The sequence below is a fragment of the Lonchura striata genome, chromosome 1 (assembly GCF_046129695.1).
Source record: "Lonchura striata isolate bLonStr1 chromosome 1, bLonStr1.mat, whole genome shotgun sequence".
NCBI classification, from domain to species: domain Eukaryota; kingdom Metazoa; phylum Chordata; class Aves; order Passeriformes; family Estrildidae; genus Lonchura; species Lonchura striata.
Window position 1 is genome coordinate 147,500,668 of NC_134603.1, and position 26,904 is coordinate 147,527,571.

At 36.1% G+C, this 26,904-nt stretch overlaps 1 protein-coding gene across 1 annotated transcript in view; it reads left to right on the forward strand.

Annotated features, from left to right (window-relative positions):
• NCAPG2 (non-SMC condensin II complex subunit G2) overlaps positions 1 to 26,904 on the forward strand; it is a 41,311-nt gene that overhangs the window by 673 nt on the left and 13,734 nt on the right. Inside the window, exons 2-16 of the mRNA XM_077782903.1 lie at positions 50 to 144; positions 3,273 to 3,464; positions 4,475 to 4,589; positions 5,062 to 5,219; positions 5,919 to 6,053; positions 11,005 to 11,099; positions 11,942 to 12,011; positions 12,708 to 12,794; positions 14,970 to 15,065; positions 18,699 to 18,824; positions 19,703 to 19,882; positions 20,873 to 21,025; positions 22,602 to 22,824; positions 24,064 to 24,185; positions 24,642 to 24,815. Of these exons, the coding sequence (XP_077639029.1) occupies positions 70 to 144; positions 3,273 to 3,464; positions 4,475 to 4,589; positions 5,062 to 5,219; positions 5,919 to 6,053; positions 11,005 to 11,099; positions 11,942 to 12,011; positions 12,708 to 12,794; positions 14,970 to 15,065; positions 18,699 to 18,824; positions 19,703 to 19,882; positions 20,873 to 21,025; positions 22,602 to 22,824; positions 24,064 to 24,185; positions 24,642 to 24,815 (2,001 nt within the window). The 5' untranslated portion in view covers positions 50 to 69. The remainder of the gene's footprint in view (positions 1 to 49; positions 145 to 3,272; positions 3,465 to 4,474; positions 4,590 to 5,061; positions 5,220 to 5,918; positions 6,054 to 11,004; positions 11,100 to 11,941; positions 12,012 to 12,707; positions 12,795 to 14,969; positions 15,066 to 18,698; positions 18,825 to 19,702; positions 19,883 to 20,872; positions 21,026 to 22,601; positions 22,825 to 24,063; positions 24,186 to 24,641; positions 24,816 to 26,904) is intronic.

Consider the following 26,904-nt stretch of genomic DNA (forward strand, 5'->3'; position numbering starts at 1 on the left):
TTGTTTTGGTGTACAGTACCTTCTCTAACATTATGTTTTGGTTATAAAGTAGGGAAGACCAATTCCAGGATGAAACGCGAAGCATTTTTGCAAGTTGTGTCTAAAGAGACAATTGAAGACTTCCTGTGCTACACTCAGAATCGTGTAAGTGAGCCAGTGTATACGTTTATCACTCCTGGAGTCATAAGTCTCTTACAAGTGCAGAAATCATGTGACAAAGGGACAGAAACTAAACTATTTGTCTGATATGTGGGAGTAATTGCTGTAGAAAATAAGTTCAAGTGGCACTTGAGGGAATATAGGCTGAAAAAGTGGTGGAATCTGAAATATGAATGTTTATAAGCCAACTGATTTTTTGAGATTTGGTTGTTCCACATACCATTTTTAAAGAATAAATTATTAGTATTTGTGTAATTAATTCTAAACAAATATTAATTTCGTGTTGCTGAAATATTGCATTGTTAAATTTCAACCCATGAAAGAGTATTGGTATATGATGAATAAGAGTTTATGTACAAACGTAGCAGAATTGTGTTTCACTAGAATTTCTTCATCCATTTAAAAGTTTGGGCTGTCCACTTGTTCTTTGGTCCATGTTTAATTTTACTTGATTGTTCTTTCTATCACTGAATGCTTTAGAATAGGGGTAGATTGCTCTCTTGAAAGGAAGTGTGGAGAGAACAGGGAGGAACAACAAAACAAATCCCCTGAAATCTAGTATTGAAAGCTCATTCTCATATTATATATATATTGCATAATAATAGAAATAATAATTTGCATTGAGGGGTTTTCCACTCACCTTCAATCTGTCTGGTGTTAAGATATAGCTGAACTCTTCTCAACATCTTTTGCTTGCTGCCATAAATGGAATTGTCAAGTTATTTCTTAAGCTTTCTAATGGGTATTTTCCTGGCAGTACCTGTGCCAGGATAAAGTGGATCAGTTGACCTCTGTGTGCACAGAGGCATGAACTGATTTAATGTAGCAACTATTAAACTCACCATCATGTTGTATATAATAAGCTTACAGAGTTTGTCTCCAAAACATCCTTGAATCTTTCCCCAAGAAATTTGCTATTCCTTTCATTTGTGTTCCTGTATGGATGACAACTTTATTACCAGATTGCCTCTGATTAAAGTCTCCTTCCCATTTTTCCTTAAATCTGAACACTTTAACAAAAAACTATTCACTTTAGTATTCACTTACAGTGTTTCTTTTTCAGTTGATTTGGTTGTGTTGATTCTGCCATCTGCAATCAGTAATTTATTTTAATGTGCCATGAGCTATTTGGATTTAAAATGGTTGGGGTTTCTTTCATCCTTTAGTTTTTCACCACCAATTCACAGTTCTCTTGCAGCAGTTTTCAGCTGTTGCCAATATCTCTGGAAATTTTATGTCACCAGCTAAAATGAGTATGCTGATTAAAATTGTCTTCATGTCTTTGGAGCATAAGGGAGCACAAATATTCACATGACTTTTTGACTGTCCAAGGTACTCCAATTATTTTATTAATTTCCTTTTGAAACCTCCAACAATGGAGGATGCGTGACCATGTCTTAATATGAGGATCCTCCTTTTTGGATCTCCCTTGAAAAATTCTTGATTGCTTTTCTGGAGGAGGTTGTGGTTAAATAGATCATCAATAAAGCTTCACTGCTTCCCTTAGTTTGTGTATTATATTTGGTACTTAGTTGGTACTCTAGCCTTAGAATTTACTTTTTAAACTCTCTTCAAAGTTCAGTATTTAGCATCACTTCTTCTTTCAGTGTCTGTTTTCTACCTACGCCCCAACCCCCTTTTTGCTTCCCCCTTGAACTTTTCTTTTCCACACTCTATAAATATTTAGATTCATCTGTGTCTTCTAGATTTCCAGGGCTTTACTAATTTTCTGTCAAGGTTTCTCATGGGCTTTTCATTTTTTCCTTTGTAATATTTTAAAAAGGTCATAATGTGGTGCTCTTCATTGAGATCTTCAGCAGATGCTGTTAGTTTTTTCCACTAAATCCTATTCCAATTCAAGAAAATATATGAATAATTTCTTAGAATAAGAATATAAGAATAATTTCTTAGACAGAAAAATAGGAATCACAGATATGATTGTCATTCACTGTCATCCTTTCTCCTCATAGATTTTGGAATAATTCTGTCTCATATCATCCCAAAGAAAAATCTAAAAGCACTGATCTTATTACGAGTTGATTCTTTCTGTTCAAAACGGTACAATCTTAATATCCTATCTTTTGGGTTTGTTTAAAGCACAGGGCTGCAGAACTCCCTGTGAGGCCTTTGGTTTATTGTATTTGTTTTCAGGTGTAGGATAGGATAAATATGTAACAGGATCTTTCTTCTCATATCCTTCTGAGAACTTTCTGATACTTACTGCTGCTTCTTTCATTCTTTTCAGTTTTTACCTTTGACTGTCTCTTTTTGATGCCTTGCAGTGTATCTGCAAGCTAAAAATATATTTATTTTGAGATCATGGACATTCTCCCTCTTTGCTCTGAAGTGTTTTTGACCCAGTAAACATTCACTTCCATATTGGAAATTACATCTCAGAAATTACCTGTTCTTTCTCTTGACTAGGCCTGGTCTTCCTTCTTATCTTCTCTCTGCATATTCCCTGTCCTAGCTCCTTCTTTGGAGCTAACAGATTCCTTGTGTCTCTAAGGTAAATTTTTCTAGCAGAATTCTTACTAGGAAATAGTTCAGCTCAGCCTTGTGGTGCAGTCTCTACTGGAGATTGATGGTGGCTTTCCTGTCAGAGGTGTGGGGTCAATGGGCTCAGGAGCTGGGTTTGATGTGGGGCTCTAAGACAGAGCAGGGTGCAGAGCTCTGATGTGGGGAGATCATAACCCATATTAGTGCTGTCCCTATGGCTCTACTGACTGCTACAGTTCCAGTCCTTGCCTAAGGATTTTCTTTCAACAGCCGTCATCAATTGATACATAAGAGAGCAAAGACATAATCAGGGACTTAAATTCTGTGCAGTTTTGAACTTCTGAGAGTATGGAAGTGTCTTCATTGTTATCAAGGGCTAAAGACTTTGTCTTAAAAGCAGCACTCTTGCTTCATGATAAAGAGTTAATTAGCAGGGATTTCTTTTGCTATTTTGAAAAAATATAACTTCTAGAAGGTATTTTATCTCTATAAATGCAGAGGAATATAAGTCAATCATTAATGTAAAAACCCAGATTAAATGTAGAAAATATGATGATGAAATATAAGCCACTTTGCTGATCTGAGATTGTGTACTATCTTCTGATGATTTATAGAAAAACAAATTTGATAATTTTGACTTGAATGAGCTACTTCAAGAATTGCCAAGAAAGCAAAAAGAAGTGCTATGGCAGAGGTTGACACAGCTATTGACAGAGAGCTTAATGGAGAATCCTGTGGAAACATGGCACAGGACTGGAGATGGTGACAGTGATGATGCCATGGAAGTTGAGATAGTTCCAGAAATGGTAAGAATCTTGTAAAATGAAAATATGATGAGTGTTTTGTGTTTTTTGGGAAATAAAATGGAATATTTCCATAACATCTGAAAACATGCAAGGGTTATCAAATAAAATCAGTTCCAAATATCACCTTCCTGCTCATTTTTTTAAATGAGTTAATTTATGCTCATGTTAAGCTGAACTTATGATTGGTCTATGCTCTAAAAGACTAGATGTGCTCATAATTTTAATTAAGATGTGACTTAGTTTTCTTAGAGTTGAATGGGCTTTTTCTATGTCTCATGTTAGTAAACAAATGTTAATGTTGTAGATGTTAAGTTTAAGTAGCTGGCATATAGTATAAGAAATTCACTACCTGATTTGTAATGTCATTTTATTTAATGTACATCATGAAATCTAGATTTGACTGCTTCTTCCACAAATTTAGAATATATAGAATTTTTCTGACTCAGACCCTTATGTACTGCCTTCTATGCTGTATTCTGTGTAGCCCTGAGAATACTGGGGGAAAAGGTTATTTAATTTTGGGGGGGAAGAAAATACATGCAGTGGGAAAATCATTAGAGAAACCTAGAGGCTAGTAGAAAAATCAGTCATCTGTTCAGAGGCCTGTAGAATTACACTTGGAGTGAAAGTCACCAGATGTACACATCCCTGAGCTACACAAGACCCTGCTAGTTAGGGCCTTTTCAGCTCTGAAGTGGATGTGTGTTTGAGTGGGTTTGTTGCAGGTGAGGGTTTTAGTGCAGGAATGGATGCACATGTGTGGTCACAAAGTTATCTACTAGCTGGAGCTGAAAACCCTTTTCAAACTTTTTGAAACTATGTACTTTAAAAATCTATCCATTTGCCTCTTATTTGATAGGTTTTGGGTGCCAGTATACTCCTTCTTCAAAATGGAAGCATATTAACAATTCAGCTTTGCTCTCTGTTGCTAAGGTTCATTTCTTGTTTGAATTATTTTCTGAGTCCAAAACAAACGGCAGAAGTGTTTCCTCAGCATTGCTTTCTTTCAGAAACAGACTGTAGCAGTGATCCAAGGAGTGGCAGCTGTTGTGACTGCTTCCATACCTGCAGTGGATGAAAATGTAAACTACAGAGCTCTTGTAGAATGTGTTTTTATATTAAATGGTGAGTGCTTCTCTGTACAGAATGCAGCATTTTACAGAGGCTGTTTGATCTGACTGAAATCCAGCTGGCCTATGAAACAGAATTCACAGGAGAAAAGTTGGTGCTGGTTTGAGTTCGTATTTATGAGACAAAATTAAGGGAGTGTTTACCTAAAAATCAGCTGCACAATTTCAAAGTTGGAATGTAAATAGTTTTCTTTCTCCCAGCTGTTCACCCAGTGGAAGGAAACTTTGATTATCCTGTGATTTATAATACTTTTAAGGGAAACTCAATATTTCATTGTCACTGATCCAAAGAGTTGGGCCAAACCTTAGAGTTGCCTAAATACTGCAGTAATCAAAAGCCATGAAAGTGTGTAAATGCGGCAGGAGGAAGCTGACACCGTGAGGTGGAGTTAGTGTGCTAACAGACTACTGTTTTACAGGAATGACTTGGTTCATTGCAGTAAATAATTATTTCATTACTCTTGTAGGTATTCTTCCTGCATTATCTGCATCTGAAAAAATCCTACAGGATGCCATCCAACGTGTGTGTGAAATGTGGTGGGAGAAGGGACTGGAGGGGAAGGAGCAGCTGGGGAAGACTCTGTTTGTCATTCTGCTGAGAAAAAGCCTCAATAAAGTTGCTACGGTAGGCTGAGGCTCTGTTGACTTTCAGGTTATTGTCGAATATTTCAAGAAAGATAATCCCTCCAATAAAACACTGCCTTCTCTAGAACAAGTTTTAAAGGTTTTTGGCATCAGTTTCACAAGTGAACTGGATTTTAATTTTTTTTGCATTCCTCTTCATCTTTTCACTCTTTTGTCCAGTCCAATGACCAGGGTTTTTATTGCAATTAACTTTTTGTCAGCTCAAATTTTAAGTACTGCATTCAGCTAAGCATAGAAACAGCTTTTGTGGGAAGCTTCACCTTCTCTTGCTTTTTATCTTTCTACAAATAATTTTTTTCATTTTTCAAAATGTGTGAGTTACTTGGAGTATTGTGATACACATCTTTTGCACTAACCCAGTGGATGTATCCTTATGTCTTTTCCCTGTTTTTTCTTGTTAACTGCATGAATTGTATGAAGTTTAAAAAGTGAAATGATGTGGTTTTTCCATATTTTGCACAGAATGGCAATTTTCTGTACTTGAGCATGTCTTCATTTGTTGAAAGTCAGAATTTCTACATTTACAAATATTTTTCACAGTAATGTGATGAAATTAATAACCATAATTTCACAGTCTGTAACAATGCATTTCAAGATCATTATTTAAAATCCTTTCAATGCTGCTTTGCATTAAAGCAAAGCTACTCCACTCTAATGTGGGCTTCTTCTTTCCTGTCAGGGTGCAGATATAGTTCGTGTATGGAATCTACATCAGGCATTATTTTGTTTTGATTATGATTCAGATGAGAGTAATGAAGTCAAGGACTTGTTGCTTCAGTGTTTTATGAGTGTAAAACACATTAAGAAAGAAGAGGTAAGCCAGCTTTTATCTTACTGTGGTTTTGTGCCAGTGAGCTTTGGTTGCTTTTAATAGTTTTGCAGTTTGTCTTTTTTATGGTACAGTAGATAGCAACGTGAGACAAATCAGCTCTGACTCCAAGCTATAAATGGTGATACTCTGTTTCATTTGTAAAACTTGTTTCTATTCCAGACAAAAGTGTGAAAGTTTATGTCTAAATCTTCAGTCCAGTTCTTTTATCCTGAGGCAATAAGAATCAAGTGCTTTGCTTCTAGTGAATTTCTTTGGATACTTAAAATCATTCCCTGGTGTAATTCTCTTTTTTTATAGCAGTTTTTGTTTTATTCAAGACAAGTAACTGTAGCAAAATAATTTTCCTTCTAAATTACTCCATCTAGAAGATTGTGTTGCCATAAAAAGAACCCAACTTTACAGAAAAATGAGAATTACTTTATTTAACTACATAGATTTCTCTCAGTGAACAGTTGCTGTTTTGTTGTTTTTAGATTGTGCCTGTGCACCAGAATTGTGGTGTCCAAGCCTTTTTTCTGGTTAGGTGGCCAGACCACCAGACTTTGTCTCTGAAGTGCTGACTCTTCCCTGCATGTGTAAAATAGATGTATTCCTTTTCCTGTGGAATATATGAACTTCTGTCATAAAATGATCCCTGAGGTTGCTGCATAATTGTGACGGTGTAAGGCTATGTAATTTTAAAAATGGAGATAGCAAAGGAATTATGTGAAGTGTTTGACAGAGTTTGGATCCAACATCCAAATGTTTGGATACTTGCCATGAAGTCGGTGGGGCTTTTGTTACTTGCATACGATATTTTAAGCTGTTTTAGTTTTGACTAAAACTATGATGTACCAAGGCAATATGAGAGGTGAGAATGGAAGGAGAGGAAATGTGGGTGGAAAGAGGAAAGACAGGAAAGGCTTTATTGACAGAGTTTACAATTAATTTTGTGTCCTTGGTGTATTTAAGCCATTTTTTGTCATCTGGAAAAAGTGTGTACTTGTGTGTGTTCACAGTACTTAAAATGCATTAGCTGTATTTGAATCCACTGTATTAATATTTCATCTTCATTATAGGCACAGTAAATAATTGGTAAATATATGTAAAATACAACTGCTAGCTAGGCTTCAGAAGCAAATACTTGTAGTTCTTTTTTTCTTCCACATCGTGTGAGACTTTTAGTATAATGTGCTAATTAATACACAGCTTTTCTAAAGGAAGCTTGCACCTTGAATCTTTGAGTGAGAGAGTATAAAAGTTGTGGGTTTGTTGTGGGTATTATTTTAAATATGGGGGGGAAAAGCAGTGGTAATCAGTAATGAATATTTTTCCTGGCGTATTAAAACTCATCCACTTTGCTCCACAAGAATGTGCGGATTTGGCCAGGCTTTGCACATTTCGTTTTCCTGCACATTTTTCTCTTCACTCTCCCAGGGATTTCTGGTTCTTGACATTTTATTGCCTTTGCATTTTCATAGGCCCATCTCTTTCTGGGTGGATATAGAGAGCACCTTATTGCACTCTCTGCTCTGTCTGATCATTAGTGGTTTAAATCCTTAATTCTGGATACTTTGCTTTCTGGCTGGAAGGACTGGCTGAAGGCTGCAGCTCCCAGCTGTAGCCAAAGGGCTCAGCCTTGGCCAGTGGTGGGTCTGCCTTGGAGCCCACTGGCATTGGGTCTATCAACACAGGGAAAGCTTCTGGCACAGAAACCACCTCTGCAGGCCTCCACCACCGAACCCTTGCCATGCCAGCTGAAAACACAAGACACTTTACATCCTGGAGGATAGCAGTTCAAAATAAAAGGAGAAGCATTCTGGAAAGATCCCAGGACAGGGTTCAGTTAAATTAAGTGTCTGAAATAAATTTAGACATCTGTGCAGGAGCATAGTCAGTACGGGTTCTGGGGAGGATTTGATTGCCTAATGAATGACCCATGCTACGTTAAATGACCTAAGTTGCTTCAGACATCCATGTGGGGCTGGCACGTTAAACACTGTCATAGATCTCTGCCTTCTGGAAAACCATCTGGGCATGTAAAATTGCTCTCTGTTTAGGGTGTGCCATATTAACCCTAGTAAGCAGAGTCAACAGAACAATTCAGCTCCATAAAACAGTAACTAAACAGCTGATCACATAAATTACTCTCCAGACAATTAACATTTCAAGGACTTAAACATCCAAATTCACATATCTCAGATTTGTGAGCAGAAATCCAGTCTCACTATATGAACTTTCAGTACTTACCCAGAATGGGAACTGACTTGGATTTTCCTAGCTCTGCAGACAGGAGATTCAGAGTGCTCAAAGCATTTTCCTGTTGCTGTGAGGCCATTGTACTTCAGTTGCAAGTAGTTTTGTTTGGGATTTGCATGCTGTGGGAGTTCAGTTGCAGTGGTAATGCACCTCATGCATGTTCTCTAATTTCCCTTCCCGGCTCATTTCACTAATGATAGATTTCTTGTAGCAGCAAGAAACCAGCCAACTCCCCCAGTATCTCTGCTGGACTTTTTTTTGCATCCTGTATTGCTTCTAAAATGCTTGTAGTAATACCAAGTATCAACGTGATGTATTAATTGCTTTTGAGTTGAAAGTGAGCTTCTGTGTATCAGGCCTAGTGTCTGCAGACTTGTTCTGCAATTCCTAAGAAAAGTAATCCTAGCTTTTATACAGTATCCCAGAGGGCAGCACCATAGTAGCTTAAGCTGCTGTAACTCCAGGTTGCAATGATCCTGTGTTGCCATGGACTAGAATTTATCTTTTCCTTTTCATAGTGTAATGTTCAAGCAGCAATGTCATGGGTTGATTGAAGGAGGTAGCTGTTTTCTCCTAGTAAGATTATTTTTCAGACAGCTTAACTGTCTGGAATGGTTTATTATATGCAAGGCTGAAGGAAGGGAAGAGTCAGGAATGCAGTCTATCTGTTCTAAATCAGATCAAATTGATAGAGAACTGCACATTTATAATTCATTGCAAGATCTGGGAGTTCAGTGTTTCTGCCTTCCCAGGCTGTGCTGTTCAACACACAGTAATATTTCTCAGAGGCTTACCATCAGGCTGCATTAGTGGAGTGATCCTCTGAATTCATCTCTCTGTGATTTATGAAAGCATTCTTAGTCAGATGGGGTTTCCAGTCAAACAGCTGCAGAGCACGCTACTGTGTTTTAGAGGTGGGTCTGTTGTACTCGTTCCTTGCTCACCTTCTCTGTGTGTGCAGAACAACAAAGTCACATGCTCTGTGTCCACAAGCACAGCAGTACCAGACACTCAACACTCTGATACTGCATTAGTCCCAAATATGACAAGTTCACAGATAACAGATTCACCTATCACCAAGTTACCTCTCACAATAATGAGAATGTTGTTACCAATAATTATTTCAGATCCATTAATCACAAGCAGCAGATTAAGCTAGAGGCACTTATCATTTTCAGGAGCAGGCTCAATCTTTTAAAACCTAAGGCTAAAAAGAATTCATTTAAATCTATTTTTTGACTTTTTATCATCTATCCTGCTGCTGAGGTTATAGAAAATGAGATGAGTTTGTCCTCATCCTTGCCTTGTGGAGGGAAGAACTGTAAGTCAAAACGCCCTTGACCTTTTATTTTGTCAGGGATGTTGATGTGTGACATGCCAAGTGGGACTCCTCTATGTTTATATTAGGCCACCAAAGTTGGAGATAGAGACAACTCTCATTGACAACAGGAAGGATTCCATCAGACTTGAAGCCAAAAACCTTGACATTGTATTTAGCCTTTAAGTCTTGATTTTTATGAGCTTCTGAGTTCCTTCTTCACCCAAAGGCATTTCAGCTATAATTGTGCAGTTTCTGGCTATGTGCTTCCATCTCCCTCCCCTAGTCTGTGACTTCCATCTCCCTCCCCAACTCCAAGTGTGTCTGGCATTCTATTTTCTCTGTTTGGTCTTAGGTGTGAACACAACTCTTGGGCCAGTTTTCGATGGAAGTGCCTCTGGACCTCTGCTATTTATTCAGTGACCCTTTTGCACTTCTGCCAATGTGCTCTTTACTACGGCACTTCCTTTATTAATATTTCTAATTTACTTTTAGCTAGAAAGTTGAGAGATAAAAAGGATCCTTACAACTGGCTGACTTACCCTTATGTGTGATCTGACATTTTGAAGTCTTACCCTCACCTGTAAGACAAGGCAGAGTGAAGCTGCCTGTACACATACTGTATAAGACTCCAATTCCTTGGATAGATCTTGCTGGTTCTGGAAGAGGATTGGCTTATTTCCTTCATCCACAGCCTTCCACTGCCTTTTGTTACAAAATTCTATTGCACATCAGATTTGTCATCATTGTTCCTGACTTGTTAAAATGGAAGAAAATTAATTTGGGAAAAATAGTTTCTAATTTCATGAATGAAAGCAGCTCCAGGAGGTTCGCAACATTACCTTTCATGTGGCAAGAGGAAAGGAATTGTCCTTTCTGACCAAGCCATTTAATTTCTTCAGTGGCCCAGCTGTTCTTTGTGGCTTTGTTAAAAATACTTCTGTGTCCAGTGCTGGTAGAGTTGTGGTGTTTTATTTATGCCTTCGCTGTCATTCCAGTGTCATGCAGGGATGATATTGCACTTGGAAGAGCTCGCTGATCCAGCCTTGATGAGGGTGCTGATTGCACAGTCTGCTGTCATTCTGGACTGCTGCTTGAAGGCACACCAAAACAGAAAGGACATGGAAAGAGTGGAGGCAGATACATGATCCACATGTTCATTTGTTTTGTGTTTTTTCTACAGTATGAATAAAACTAGTGCTTGAATTCTGTTTAATAATTAAGAATCTTAAATAGTTTTTTCCATTTCACCTATGCATTTTAAAATTAGAGATGGGATTTCCTTTGTATTTGCTGATTTTTGCGGTAGCTCTTAAATTGGGTATTCTTCTGAGCTTTGAGTTCTGTTTGATTTTTCCTCTTTTTCCCTCTCCACAGGGAAGAAGACTCTTAAGTTTTTTGTTCAGCTGGAATATAAATTTCATTAAAATGATACATGGGACTGTTAAAAACCAATTACAATTCTTTCCAAGGTATGCATCCCAGTTAGAGTACTTAATTAGTAAGAGCTTGTCTAAAATCTTATCTTACTCTAAAAATACCTAGTGTATTGAAAAAAAAAATCAGTATCCAGAAACCCACAAATCTTCTGAATATTACTATATTGTTTCAACAACTTCATTTAATAATAGCTCTGACATGCCTGGGTGTACAGTTTTAGTAGCAGTAAATGTTTATTTGCCATTAGCTAAAGCAAATTACTTTGGATAGAAATTGGTCTGCATTATTTGCTGTGCTTGTGTTAGGATTCAGGACCATTTCTCCTTTTGTAAAGGGTTTCTATTTTTCCTATGAGTAATCTCTAATTTAATTTTCTAGGTTTCTATATAAAGCATTCTAATAAGAAGTGGCTTGCAGGATAAATCATAGCCTGAGAACTTGGCTGATGGATAAAAAATATGGATTTTTTTTTTCTCTGTTTATTCAGTGAAATATTGCTGAAGTAATTCTATGTATTAAAATCAGAGGCTTTCTAATGCGTTCATGAAGAATAATATATTCCTGTACATGTCTATAAAGAATTTAAGGCACTCTTCATGACATAACTGGTCAAGTATTTCTCTGAATGTTTTGACTCTCCTATCATAAGAGATATTTCAAGTATCATGTAATAGTGCTTGGGTTCATTAATTAAGAGTTAACTTGGTAATTATGGGTGTAGACTTGAAATCAAGATAATTTCTTCTAAAAACCAATTTGATGCACAGAATTAAGAACAGTATTGGTTCTTATGCAAAACTTAATGTTTCACCTTTATGAATTATACAGATATGGTTAGCATGCTTTCTTGACAGGGTTTCTTATATGTTAATAGAGCCTTGGTGGAATACATTGCAGAAGTTTACTTCAGGGCCTGGAAGAAGGTGTCAGTAGAATTCATAGAGGTAACACTATACTTGAAATTTCATTCGGATAGTTTTGAATTTCAAGGTGGGAAAGACTCATGATTTTCCACCAGAGAGGTTCCTTTAACAAGCCTTAAAGAGTTTTTTTTCCCCTAAGGAAAGGGCCTCTTCAGCAGTGTCAAGGAGTAACTATGTGTCATGCTTTGAATGTTTTCCCAACTGAGATCAGCTTGGCTGCAGTTAAACACCTTTAATTCTGCTGCTGAAATATCGGTTCATACAAATATACATATACACATTTTTCATAAACATACCTGTTAGCTGAATTACTGAAGCTTTTATTCACTATGTGCAAGTCTGTATAGTTGATAGCTCAAGTATGTATCTACATTTTGTGGATTTCCATGGAAATTATTAAAGGCATAATTACAGATCACAACAATGCTAGAGCAAAATTTCAGATACCAAAATACTCTTATTTACTCTGCTTTTAGCTTCTGACAATTGGATATACACACATATATATTTATGTATATTCTGAAATTTTTAAAATAAGTTGAGACAAACTGAGGCCCCCAGCATGGAAAAATCTGGGCAAAGCAGAAGCCAAGTAAGAAATAATAGCAGATACTATTTTCAGTTGCTTGTTTTAGGGAAAGATATAGTTGCTGAACAGCTACAGTACTTATTATTGTTTTATTGTGTTAACAGGAACATGTGTTTGTTTTACTGTAGGTTATTGAATACAATTGCATTCAAGATTTCATGCATCATGGAATTCATCTTCCCAGAAGTTCTCCTGTTCATTCGAAAGTTAGAGAAGTAAGTTCCAGGAAAGCATGACATGAACTAGTAGCATCAAAATGAGATCAGTTGCTATAAAGTGGAAAATCTCCATTTCATACTAAAATACCATACCAAGTGTGGCTGGAATGGAAATACTTTCCTTCATAGCAGCCTGTGTGTGCCTGTTTGTGGTGTGCTGGTGGCACAGCAATGTTCTGGCTGCTGCTGAGCGGTGCCTGTGTGGTCTCAAGGCTTTCTCCTCTGCACATTTTCCCTTGGGAGTGGGGTGGGCATGAGCAAGAAGTTGGGAGGTCACAGCTGAGACAGCTGATCCAAATTGACCAGAAGGATATTGCATGCCATATAACCATCATTCCCTCAGCAAACTGAGGGAAGGTGGGTTTTGGAGAGGCAGCCATTGCTGGGAGGCTGGCTGAGTATTGGTCTGCTTGTGGCAGGTGGTGAATGGTTGCATTTGCATCATTCCTTTGGGGATTTTTTGGTCCTTTTTGCTTCATTTATTAAACTCTCCTTATCTTGACCCATGAACTGCTTTTCTCTTCCAATTCTTTTTCTTCCCCATTGAGCAGGGAGAATGTGCATGGCTGTGGGTTCTTAGCTGGTGACTAGGGTCAACCCAACACAAATACTTTAAAAATAGCATATTCTGAGAAATAGTGTTAGAAAAATTTTAGGAGGAACATGCTTATAGTTTTGCACCAGATTTGTCTTTGCTGCTCAAAAGTAGAAGAGGATTTTCCAGAGTGACAGAAATAGATTTTGCAGTCTGTTATCTAAACTTTCTTTACCTGTAGAATTGACCTTTCCATAGATGATCACAGGGATGAAAAGTCATAACCTTCTTGAGGAAAATTTAGTAGACAGGTCTGAAATGAAACTTAGCTTTTTTCTTTATTATATGTAGGGGATTTATATATGTTTATAGGGACAAGCTTTGATTCTAGTTGTCTGTCTGTGGCATTCAGTCTTGAGCAGAACATTTGAAGCAGAATGAGACATGCACAAGGCTTTTTAAGACATTTTTATTTGATCAATGCCCCTTTCCCTCCAATGCTTTCTTCCAAATACCCAGAATCTAGAGTGTATACTGTGTGCAGTATACAGCTTGACATACCAGTGTACAATACTATAGTGGGGTTTTTTTTTGTTTTGGTTTGGATTTTTTGGGGTTGGTTTTTTTAGGGGGTTTGTTCTGTTTTGTTTTCTCATAGCTATAGGATTTCCTTGTCCTGTGATTCCTGATTGATGGAACAGGCTTTTGATAGGGCATTTCATGTTTTTCAGACTCTGGGGCTTATGATCATGAAAGAGGACAGTGAAAAAATATGTCTTTGGGCTGCAAGAGGAGTAGGTCTTGGAATAAATTTGAACTGACCACTAGAGGGTCAGCTTCTTTGCAAATTTTGTGTAATCTTGTATTCTGTTTTCCAAGATCTTCAGGGAATTATCAGTGCTATATTGATCAAGGCCAGAAATGGTCAGAGGATGATATCTTCTCACTTTCTGATTAATTACCAACCTTAGAACACAGCTCAAACTGCTTAGTGTTTCAAAGTGAAGGAATTCATATCAAGTTACATTATGTCCTTTTTCTTTCTCTGCTCTGATCTTCAACTTTCTCTTTTTTTTTTTTCTGCATAATTCAGATACAGAAAATAACAGGATTTTTAGCTAATTAAGCACTGGTTTGAGTCCCAAAGTGTGCTGATACTTGCTTTTCATCTATGCATAAAAAATATATTAGGTTTGTACATGTATATTTGGATAACTCCACTTACCAGATAAGTTCCTTTGTTCTTAACAGAGAAAAAGCTTATTTATTTGCAGTTCATAATTTCATGGTTTCAAAGTATTTTTGCCAATTACTTTAAAAATAATTTTTTACAGTACCAAAAAATTAGATGTTTCTGTGAACTTCTCTAGCCATGTTTTTTTCTTAGTTGTTGATCTTTATATAAACTTATTGACTCTATAAAGTTATAAAATATTATATTTATTAGATGTTTAAAATTTTACTATTTTTGAGACTTCCTAATAAGATAGAGGGTCAATTAATGTGTTTCATTTTATCGTTTCCATAGCATGAAAACTCTGGTCTTAGATAATTATGAAATGTAACAGCCCCTTACCACTTCCTGAGTGTAGATTGTTAAAATGGCTTTGGGGCCTGTTTTATTTGTCTTTTCTTAGATGCTGAGCTATTTTCATAAACAAAGTAAAGTCCGTCAAGGAGTTGAAGAAATGCTCTATAGATTGTATCAGCCCATCCTCTGGAGAGCACTAAAGGTAATTTTCCTTTTTAGAAATACAACTGTCTGTCTTCAGCTATTAAATTTTGGGTCCCTTCCACATCTTCTGTTTTTATTATTTGCTTTTAAAATGAAATAGCCACAAAAACCAAAATGAGTATTTAACATCACAGATGTAACTGAGTAACTTTGCAAGTTGTAATTAGGCATAGCATGCACAATAATGTTCTAATTTGTTAATATAATTTACTTGTAAAATGCACTTTTGTTTACAGGTACCTAGAGTGCTTTCCAGGATTGCAGTTGGTATTCTTACCTTTTCAGTGTGAAATTCTGTGTAACCTTGTATTATCTTTTCCAAGATCTTTAGGGAATTATCAGTGTTTTATTGATCAAAGCCAGCAATGTTCAGAGGATGGTTTAGTCTCACCTGTTGATTAATTACCTTAGAATACAGCTTTAGAATACAGCTCAATGAATTTATTAGAGTATTAATTTAGGAATTCATTTTTTCTAGTTGGATTTTATGGACATTTTTGTGAGTTAACAAAATACAGTATTCCGTTCTTAAGGGAATTGCTGCCTGTCAGTGGAGAGTCATAGTCACTTGCCAAAGCCCAGGACTCAAATGTGAGACTGGACTACTTTTTGGAGGAAGATTCTGTCAAACCTTATGAAATCTGCATACATTTATTTGGAGAAATACAACAGAAGGTGTGGCAGGTGGGGAAAAAAGGGTACTGATTGATTTGCAGCAAGACAATGGGAGAATTCCAGAAATTGTTGAAATTTTGAACACCTGCTATTCACAATTTTCACATCACTAATGATTCCATTGCTAGAGCAAATCATGGAGTACTGCATTAAATATTTGGGTTTTTGAGCTGTTGCTGTGACTCAGAATCACCAGTAGTTTAAGATGCAGAACTAAGAAGGGAAGTTTATAAGTGTTCTTACTGTTACGGATTCAACTCCAAAGCTTGAAACGTCAGTTTAATTTTAGATAACCAATTTGATGCTCCTATTTTAGCCAAATTCCTAATTTAATATAGTGAAGAACAAATTCTGTTCTTGAACACTGTTTATGAAACAGAAAGGACACACCAGGCCTCTTTACTCCTCCTTCTTGCAGAGAGCAAAAATACTTCAGTTGTAAGAATACAATGAATTCCAGAATTGTTGATGCTAAAACTACTTGATTTCATCTCAGAAATCTTTAAACTGAGAATGCATATTTGTAATGCAGATCTCTGTTTTTTCTTCAATTCCTTGTCTTGCAAGTACTTAAATTGCACAAGCTTCTGTTGGGGCTTTTACCAGCACATCTTTTATAAAACCCTTTATGAAACTCCTAAGTTTTTTATAATATAAACCCATATGTATCTTCTTAATCTTTTTTTCATGTTCTTATTATGAAAATCAAGTGTCATACAAACATAAAAGAGATGTACAGTGATTGGTCGTTAGTATGAGAAGATATATGGTTATAAAAACATTATTATTTGGTATAAGTAGTGATTAAGCTATTTCTTATCAAGCTGAAAAAGTCAAGAACCACTCCTCCAAAAATTCAAGCTGTTGAAGGAAGTGACTCCTTTAAAGTGTTTAGTTGTCTTTTAAATTTTTTTAACATCCCACATGTTTAAATGAACATGTTCTGGGGATGCAGTGTTTTAAATAATTTGAAGTTAATTTCAGAACCTGTAAGACCAGTTAAAATTTAAAAGAAAGATGTGAAAATTAACTGAAGGAAAACTTAAAATATTGTTTCAAAAGATTCTGAAAGTTTCTCAAAATAGTACAAGCATAATGGTAAAGAAATATTAGTAATTTAAATTACTGCAGGCTCTGGCATGGAAAAGTCAGTATGGATTAAAACAGTCCATGAATTTAAAGTCTTAGGTTTTACCTCTGTGAAGACATTGTACAAGCCTGAATATGCAAATACATTTGGGATAAATTCCAGTTAATTAAAGGCAGGAATTTAAGCTGTGGGTACTAAGTGCAGAATTAAAAGTGAGCTTAATGGAATTCAGTGTAATGCACTTAAAAAGTTTATGGAAATTAACTTTCTGGAATGGCTATGGTAGACAAGGTCTAGGTTATTGCACAAAACCATATTTGAATTAATTTTCACATGCAATGTTAGTGCAGAAGAGCTATTTCACCCTGAATTCACATATTATCTTGTTATGTGTTGATTCTTAAATATAGACAAGCTCAGAGCTAAAGGATTTTTCTACAACTTTATAGGATACAATTAAGAATTACAATCTTTTCACCTTTAAAATGTTTGCATTATCTATAATAAATAAAGAAGAATACAAGCCCATAACTAAAGAATGTATGTATGTACTTTATTTGCTTCTGTAGTATTCAATTTAAAATTCCTAGTAATTTTGTTGACTTGAAGAATTTGGAATGTTATGGTCCTAGTCCACCATATCAGGATTGGACAAGAAGAGAAACCCAAGACAGATTGTAAATGAAGTAACTGTTGTTCATTTCTTTTGTGCTTTTCTGGTTTTATTTGTCATTAGTTTATTTAAGTCTAAATATTACATGGTTATTACCATGTTTCTTTTCCCTGCCTTTGATCTCAATGTGATTTATGACAAGGGAAAAAGAAAATTAAATTATTAGCATAATCAGGAATCTCCCTGAACTGTTCAACTTGCTGCTAAAATTAGGCCTACTTTGCTTGTTATATTGAGAGACTTTTTTTTTTAATTGGATCCAAAATCTGGACCAGATTCTTCCTTCCAAGTCTTCTTTCCAAGAGAAGTCAGTAGAGGCTCTTAATCACCGCATTTGCTATCTTTGATAAATAAAATGTAGTTAGGTGGTTAGATTTCAGCGTTCTCCTTGAGATGCCTTGAATTTCTTCATGGTTTCATTGCCTGCTCTCTTTTTCTGTCCTTTAAGAGTCCACAGGATCAATTATCTTTCACTGAATAAGTGTCTAAATTTGCACCCTTTTTGCACCTTTTTCTTTTTCCTTTTCTGCATTTGTGGCTCTACAACCAGTAAAATATATGGTACACTGAAAATCGTTAAACATGGGAAAATGTTGTAAGGCTTCCCATAGATACTTGATGAGCTGCCTGGAGCTCAGAACATGGTCCTAATACTTATGTGCAGAGATGCAGAACTGAATATGTTTTTGCTGGACAAGTTACGCTCCAAGCTTTCTGGTACTTAGTTACTAAATACTATTTGCTTGAAGAAATAGACGGGAGCTTTTCAATTAAATCACCTGTCTCTTGACAAGCAAGTTAATTAATCCAGTCTGATTGAATTCAGGAGTCTTCTGTCCTGAAGAGGAGCTATAAGGCCACCAAGAGAAATCCCAAGTGCTTTTAATTTATTCAGCATTACAGAAAGCAGAAGGGCCCTGACTGTGATTCCTCAGGGTCATTGAAGATAATGTGCTTTGAAAGCTGATAGTAACAGTAACTCAGGTTTTATTGAATGGGTAGAAATGTAAGATAAAACAATAACATTAATATGTGACTTTAAGTTCTTCCATCCATTTATAGATTCATCTCTTCCATCTACTTAATTTAAAACACTTGTTTAAATGTTTGGAAAACAGTATTTGGCAGGATATACCTTTGGATATTAACAGTTGGTCCTTATGGAAAAAATATCTTCTCCTCCATTTTAACAGGCCAGAAACTCAGAAGTTCGAGCAAATGCAGCATTTTTGTTTGTTGATGCTTTTCCTGTTCGTGATCCCAGTTTTACTGCTGACGAGATGGACAATGAAATTCAGAAACAGTTTGAAGAACTTTTTGTAAGTTTTAATGAAAGTAAAATGTTAAACATGAAACTTTTGTCAGAACTAGCTCAAGAAAAAACATGTTGATGCAATTAAAATTTATGGAATTTCTGGATAATTGTAGGGAAATAGAGGTCTGTGGCACAGAAAATATAAAAGTAAATGAATATTTTAAATTTCTATAGTATGTTTTCTTCAGATGCTATACAGCACTTTAAACTCTAAAAAGGAACTATTTTGGTTTGTTATTCATTAATCTGTGAATGAGAGATGCCTTTGAAAGATTAAATGCTTGAGTAATGATCTTGATCCTTACTTAACCTAGGATTGTGGGGGAGAGTTTCACCGTTACTATGGAAGCACTCAATGAAAGTTCAGTACTGTATTACTAAATACTTCTGAAACTGAGTATAATGGAGAGAACCTAAAAATCTCCTTACCAGTCCAGATGGGTGAGAATGGACATAGTATTTTCATTAAGAAAATGTTGGGGAATTGCTGAGTAGACATCAGATAACTGAATGAATTTCAAACTTGTTATGTTGTTCCATAGGAACAGTGATGAGTGTAGACTTATATAAATAGAAGTCCAAATAGTCTTAATTAAGTCACAAATGCAAGACTTGATTTATTAAAAAAAAAAAATTCAAAAGTCCAATGAAAAAGGTTGGCCAATAGTTATCTGAATTTTGCTTCTGATTTAAATTTCCGTGTTTTCTTCATAGTAAAATGCATTGAGGGACTATTAATTTTACAGTTCTTTTATTGTATAACAGTTTTCATAATGATTGAAAGGTAATGGAATGCATTTGGTTTATGATAGGCTCAGGTCAAACAGCAGTAGAGTCATAATAACCCATATGCTCACAGTATTATTTTTCTGTTTGCTTTAGAATCTCTTAGAAGATCCTCATCCAGTTGTCCGCTCTACAGGGATACTTGGAGTTACTCAGATCATATCCAAATACTGGGAGATGATTCCTCCAACAGTTCTTGCTGATCTTTTAAAAAAGATAACTGGAGATCTGGCATGTGATATAACATCTGCTGATGTTCGATGCTCTGTTTTTAAAGTAAATGTTTTTTATCATGATTGTAATTTTTCTATTTTACTTGATGTGCAGGTTTCTAGTATAGGCCACTTTAAATCAAGGAAGTTACTTGTTCTTCAAAATGTCTTAGGCAATAGAATTCCTAATAAATAGAAGTTTTGCACATTTTGTAAAAGCCACATGTTTGGAAAATACAAATGTCTTGAAATAGTAACTGATTGGCTTTCTGACTCTAAGGTTTTTCAATTCCACTTGTACACACACTGTTTCAACCCAATAATTAAATTTTTTTTGCTATTAGAAATGATGCTTAGACTATATGGAGTTCCAGGATTTCTTACATCACTGGATTGAAGGCATCCTAAGACATGCATAATAAGGATTTTGTATCCCACTTTGTGTGTCTGAGGTTTGAATGGATGAAAATAATTCCACAGTTTGTCTGGTGATGCCTCCTCCCATGCATTGCTCACTATGTTAGGAATAGTTCATCTACATCTTTCTGGCATGTGAGAAGTAACTGATAGCGTGGACAGAAAAATGAACTCCCTAGGCACCATTTTCACTTGAAGATTTTGTGTCTGTGTCAGTTCAGCCTTAAATTGAAGCTGTCATCCTGTTAATCCTCACTTGCTGCACTACTGCTTCATGGTGGGGCTATCCTGGATAAGCAGAAAGTACTGATTTAAAAATGAATTAGGAAGAAACATGTATTTTTAATTTGAAATCAGCATATTTTAGAGAGCTGATGTATCCTCAGGCAGAGGGCAAGACCATGGTCTTAGTGTAGCTCTGAAGCTGATTCAGCTGAAGTGAGTTCACTGAACACTGTTCACTGTAAATTTGAAGTAATCAAAGCAGGTTTTACCAAAGAATATTACAAGAAACGTAACCATGCACAGTATCTGCCCCTGCTTTGTTTAACATGAGAAGTTTCATAGTCCTTCTCAACAATTTTTAGCTACAGATTTTTCAGCTCTACTCTTTCTGGATTTGATTTTTTTATTTTAGTGCCTACCAATAATTTTGGACAACAAGCTAAGTCACCCACTCTTGGAACAGCTCCTGCCTGCAACCAAACACAGTCTTCATGACAGTTCTGAGAAGGTGCGAGTGGCTTTTTTGGACATGCTGCTCAAAGTGAAGGCTACCAAGGCTGCTAAGGTAGGATAATGACACTTGATTAAGTAGCAACGAGACAAAATCAAGGCATTTATTTAAAAAAAAAGAAAAGTACATTTTGAGACTGCTGCAGTGTTCCTAAAAAAGAAATAACCTGTTTTGCTATGGTAATACCCTTAACATCTGTGGTATCCTGAGTGCTCTGTGGGCCCTTGTTCTCTCTGGATGGGCAGGGGAGAGCAGCGGGTTACAGCCACACTTCCCTCAGCTACTCAACTCTTCTAAATGCCTGGCACCTTAACCCAGCACCTTGTTTGCTTTTATTCTCCTATTTTTATAATGCCTGTTTTTATTTTATGAGCACATCTTTTGGATTTTGGTGTCTTTTTATAATAATTTGTAATGTATTTTGTGTTCTGCTGTGCACCCTTATTTAGGGCAATACTGTCCAGCCACAGGCATTATAGCATCTTTGAGCTCTTATTCCAATCTCTAATGTTAATAATTTCTTACTCTCAATATTATATTTTAATTTAACAATGGTTTTGTCTCTTGCTAAGCCTAATAAAGACATAAAAAAGCATCCAGAGGAACCTCTGAAGGTGGCTGTAGAGGGGAATCCATACAAGGAGTGACTGAGGTCACTTTTTGAATTATTCTGAGTTTGCTGCCATTAAAGACAGAGAAAAAAGATAATTCTCAATGTCAGGGATTTTTTAGGGGAAGGAAAGATCAGGTTTATATAAAGAAAAAAAATCCTAGTAACTGTTAGATGTTTTTCAGTAACTCCCTATTGATTTAAGAACTGTAATGTGTATCTCTGGTAAGTCCTGGGATCACTTTAAACTTATTTTTTATGACAGTTTTAATAGGAACATCCATAGCTTGAATTCACAGGGTAATTATTGGTGCAAATATTTCTACTCAAGAGTAAAATAGGTTCCTTAACATTGAAAAATATTTTTTTGTTTTAATTTGAAATTGTCCAGCATAATTAATTCAGAATCTTCTCACAAAAACTACAAATGTAGTGTTACAGCTGGAAAACAGCTGTGTAGTCTTTCTGAATTTCATAGCATTTGATTTCTGTAGTACAAGTAAACTAGAGCTCTGCTAAGAATGGGATGCATTCAATATTGTAAGGTTTGGGATGGTTTTGTAAAGGGTGTTGATCCATACAGGGTTTTAAGGTGTACACAATTCTTGTAGGTAGTTTGGTCCTACTTTGTCCTGTGAGGAGAATACAATTATTGTCATTATGTGCCATGCTTCATATTTTATGGTGATATCCTTGTAGAGTAAATAGTTCTTCCCTGTATCTATGAAATTGCATTGGTATTGCAGGTGTATTGAACTGGAAATACTTGAACCACAGTTTTAGCAGTGAGTCAGAGATACCAGGAGATTTAAAACATCAGCACAGCAAAATAACATTATTGCAACAGAATTTGACCTCCAATACAAGTTGGTGTAAAAATAAAAAATCCTCATGTTTTCCAGGTTGATATTCTTTATATCTGATTAGACTATTGACATGGAAATCACTTAATGAAGGTGATGGGTTTTTCCTCTATTTTTGTTTAACTTTTTTGAATATCTTTTTCTCACTTCACAAAAGTTCTGGAATATCTCTCCCATGGAGCATCTCCTGTCTCGCCTTGAAGCTGACTCTCGGCCGGTGTCGCGGCGCATTGTGAACCTCCTGCTGAACTCCTTCTTCCCCAGTGCCCAGCCCGAGGATGTGTGGTGTGAGCGCTGTGTCACTCTGATCCAGATGAATCCAGCAGCAGCCAGGAAGTTCTATCAATATGCCTGTGAATTCACTGCCCCCACCAATATAGGTGAAGCACAAAACTTTCTGAGCGTTTGGAATTACTGATGTCATGCTATGTAAATGCTTTTTTCTTATTATTTCTGTAACAGTGGTGCATTGTTGCTAGTTTTTTGGGGGATTTAGTATAATATTAGTTCGTAGTTTTGGAAATTCTTGACATCACCAATAAGCACAGCAGGCAGATTCATCAGCTTTTTCAACAATCAGGAGATCAAAGCTTTTCATCTCTGTTCTTAGATGCTGTACTGTACATTCCAGCTTATGGTGGTACCTGGTCCTTCTGTTCCCCTTTCTCCTTACACGTACCTTAAAATGATCTCAGTTTATACCTATTTCTCATGTAGAAATAGGGTAGCAAATATCCTGATGCCTTAAGTGATTTGAGATCTTCATGTGAAAGATTATATAGAAACTGAAAAAGTGTTTACATCTGATAATCTGCGTATCTGGGGTTTGTGGATCAGTATTTTCAAGTTGCTTAGAGAAAATCTAAAAAGTCTTCCTTCAGAAAGCTTCTGAAAGTTTCAGTGAAGAGAGCATATACTGCCCAGAATGTCACTGCTTTTTAGAACAGTCCTATTGGAACAATTAAAATCAAGAAAATTTTGTTTCAGAAAAATTCTGTTAAAACTCAGGTAATCAGCTTGGAGTGATTTGGGTAAAATGCCCAAACCATTGCCTCTCACTGATTATCTTGATAAGGTTATGAAATCACAATTATGAAATCTGCTTCTTGTTCTTCTACCAGAGTGGCATAACCCTTTCACTTTTTCTAGAGCTGAGCTCCTTGTTCAGGAATGCAGTGGTTGGGCGATGGCATCTTTGCCAAAGAATGGGAATTGACATAGGAATGAACATTGACATCAGAAGGAGCATGTTCTTGAATGTGGGTCATTCAGTTAACAGCTGTGCCAGATTAGATATAGGAGTTGTGGGAGCTTCCTCTGATTCTGACTTGATAAGGTGGTGGTTATTTAGAGTTTTTTTAGTATACTGTTTTAATAATAAAATTAAAGAGCCTGATGATAATGTTGTCATTTCTTCTTCATACTTGAGGATATAAAACATATTCACATTTTTTCCATTTCCTTTACAAGGAATTTTTCTCCATTTTTTCATAGCTGTTTCTGGTTCTGTTTCTTACTTTTTAATACTGGCTTTTTAGCATTGTAAATAGAAACACTTATTACCAACATTCTTAGCAAATAGTAAATGTCTCATTTATTCTTATTCTATTTAAATGTAGCTAAATTGATGCTCACTATTCGGAGCTGCTTGAATGCCTGCATCCAGAAAGCAGTGAAAGAGAGTCTTAATGATAGCAGGGATGATGATGATGAAGATGGAAATGAAAAGGAGAACACCAGTGTAAGAAAGTCCACTCTATTCTAAATTCTGGTAACTTCTTTTCAGTGGTGCTTAATGTGAGACAGAATATAACAGAAATGCCCTTGGGCATCTTTGGAATTGGAAGAGGAGAACTGCCATTATTGGATTTTCATGTCCTGCAGTAGCATAAGTCTGGTTAAGTAGCTAGAATAAGATAGAAGGAATATAAATGATATTTTAAATTAATAGTTGACTAATTGCAGTGCTGATTATAAACTGGTTTGATTTTGCAGTTAAATTATTTTAAAAATTACCATTGAAGATATGTGAAGTTAGGAGAGATTAAGACTGAATTGTGGAGTTCCTGTTCTACAGCAACCACAGTGCCTTTGTAAAGTGTCTAGAAGGACTTCTAGTGTCTTTAAAGCCTTATTTTAATTTAAATTTTTATTTGAAAATATAATGGGTAATATCCTCTAAATGTTTGTATTTCAGGTGCTGGATAATGTGTTGTCAGTAAATGATGTGGCCAGCATGGCAAGTTTGTTGGAGATCACTGTAATACTCTGGAGAAGCATCCGCAAAGCACTAGATCACAATGAAGATGCCAAGGATTATGCTATCAGGAAGTTTGCTTCTGTACTTCCTGAATATTTTAAAGTATTTCAGGTAATGAAAGCCTAGATTTTCCTCTATTTTCTCAGTATTTTCTTCAGATGCTTTCATGTTTTATGTCTTTTATCTATTTTTATGGCATTAAGTATTTTCTTTCATTGTTGCTATAAGCTATAGACAGCAGCAATTTTCTTAGAATCCCACAAATGGGAAGAAACTGTTCTCCAACTGCAGTGTCTGACTGATGAACCATTATCTAAATAGTCAGCTCAAAATACTTATGCAATAAATTTCTCTCCTTGTAAGGTTTTCCTAGGGTTTTATTATTTTGAATGTTTTAGAACTTTTGGAAAACAGCAAATACAAATGTGCTATTGCAGAATAAATTCTGCTTTCCTTACCCACTGTCCCCCAGACTCTTCCACCAGAACCACTTCTTATGATTCAGCTGCAACTGAAGCAGCTGAGACTTTTTACACTGAATATGAGCTGGCAGAGTGCACTTGCAGCCCAGAAAACCAAACATGTCCTTCTGACCTGCTGGAGTGAGTCCAAAGGATGGCCAAGATGATGAGAGGGATAGAGCACCTCTCCTAAATGGAAAGGCTAAAAGAATTTGGATTAAGCCTGGAAAAGAGAAAGCTTTAGGGTGTCCTAATTGAAGCCTTCCAGTGCTTGAAGGGAGCCTGCAAGAAAGACAGAGAGGAACTTTTTACAAGGGAGTGCAAGGACAGGACAAGGGGGAATGTATTCAAATTAAAAGAAAGTAGGTTAAGATTAAATATAAGAAGAAATTATTTTTTGTGAGGGTGGTGAGGCACTGGCACAGGTTGTCCAGAGCTGTGGATGCCTCAGCCCTGGCAGTGTTCAAGGCCAGGTTGGATAGAGTTTGGAACAACCTGGTTAAGTGGAATGTGTCCTTACCCATGGCAGGGTGGTTGGGTCTAAAGTCCCTTTGAACCCAAACCATTCTGTGATTCTGAGGTTTCTGCTAATTTGAATCTACACTCTAATGATCTGATGCATTTATTTATTGCTTTCATTCAACATAGGAAGTTAATTAAAATTAGTCATTTTCAAATTGTCAGTCTCCTTGCTCTCTCTAATTATTTTAGTGTTATTCTTGAGAACGATGCCATCCTGAGGGTGGCCAATAGTGGCTGCTCCATCCACAGTGAATTTGGATGGATTATGTACAGATATCTTTTTCTTAGTTGATTGTTTTTATGCTGAGGTATCCTGAAATATAGTGGCTGTTCCTGCAACTGCAAGTTTGCTTTAGATAATCGGGGAGTGAAAAGCAGCTCATTGCTACATATTATTCTACAGCACAGATACACAAGTGCTCTGTATCCTGAAAGCATTTGGAAGTTGTCAAAGATGTTCAAATCTTTTTGTAGAGGATGTATTATCGTTTCTGAAAGGGTCTTGTGAACAGACAAGATATCCAGCTTTAGCAAGCAACCTCTTTGATATTCTTATATGGTGAATAGGCAGCTTGGATCTAAAAGGACCTGTCATCAGAGGCTTAGTTCCTAAAAGTAGTGAAGCAGACTGTCTCTTTCCTGAAAAAGCTACAAATATATTTTAAAAGTTCTTTTAAAAATAAGAGCTTTAAAAAAAGGTTTTAGATCTTGGAATGGCTAAGTAGATGATAATTTCATTTGGCTGTTTCCATGAAGCTTGTACATAGAGATAAATCATTTTTAAAGAGTTCTTAACATAGATTGGTTTCTGTATAACCTGAGTGAGATTATGTTGCGGCCTAGACCATGTATTATGTCATGTTAAACATTGCCGTCCTTATATAAGAATCCTTTTCTTTAGAGTCCTTTCAATAAGTTTGTCTTGTGAATTAATTTAAGGCACTGATTGAGAATAGTTAGATGGTGTCATGGTTGTGCAATTAAACCTTAGTCTCTGGTGGAAAAAAAAGTGATGTGGAGCTGCTATTTCTTTTGCAATGAGTATTAACCTAATGGAGCCATGACTATTCATGGTAGTTATTCTGCCAGTTTGTCAAAAAGTGAAGGATATGATAATTGGTAATTGACCTCCAAAAACAAGAATCAGACATTTCCAATTGCAAGCCACATATTGTTTTGAGTTTCAGCTCCATTTGTAGTGGAAAAGGGAAATCCTG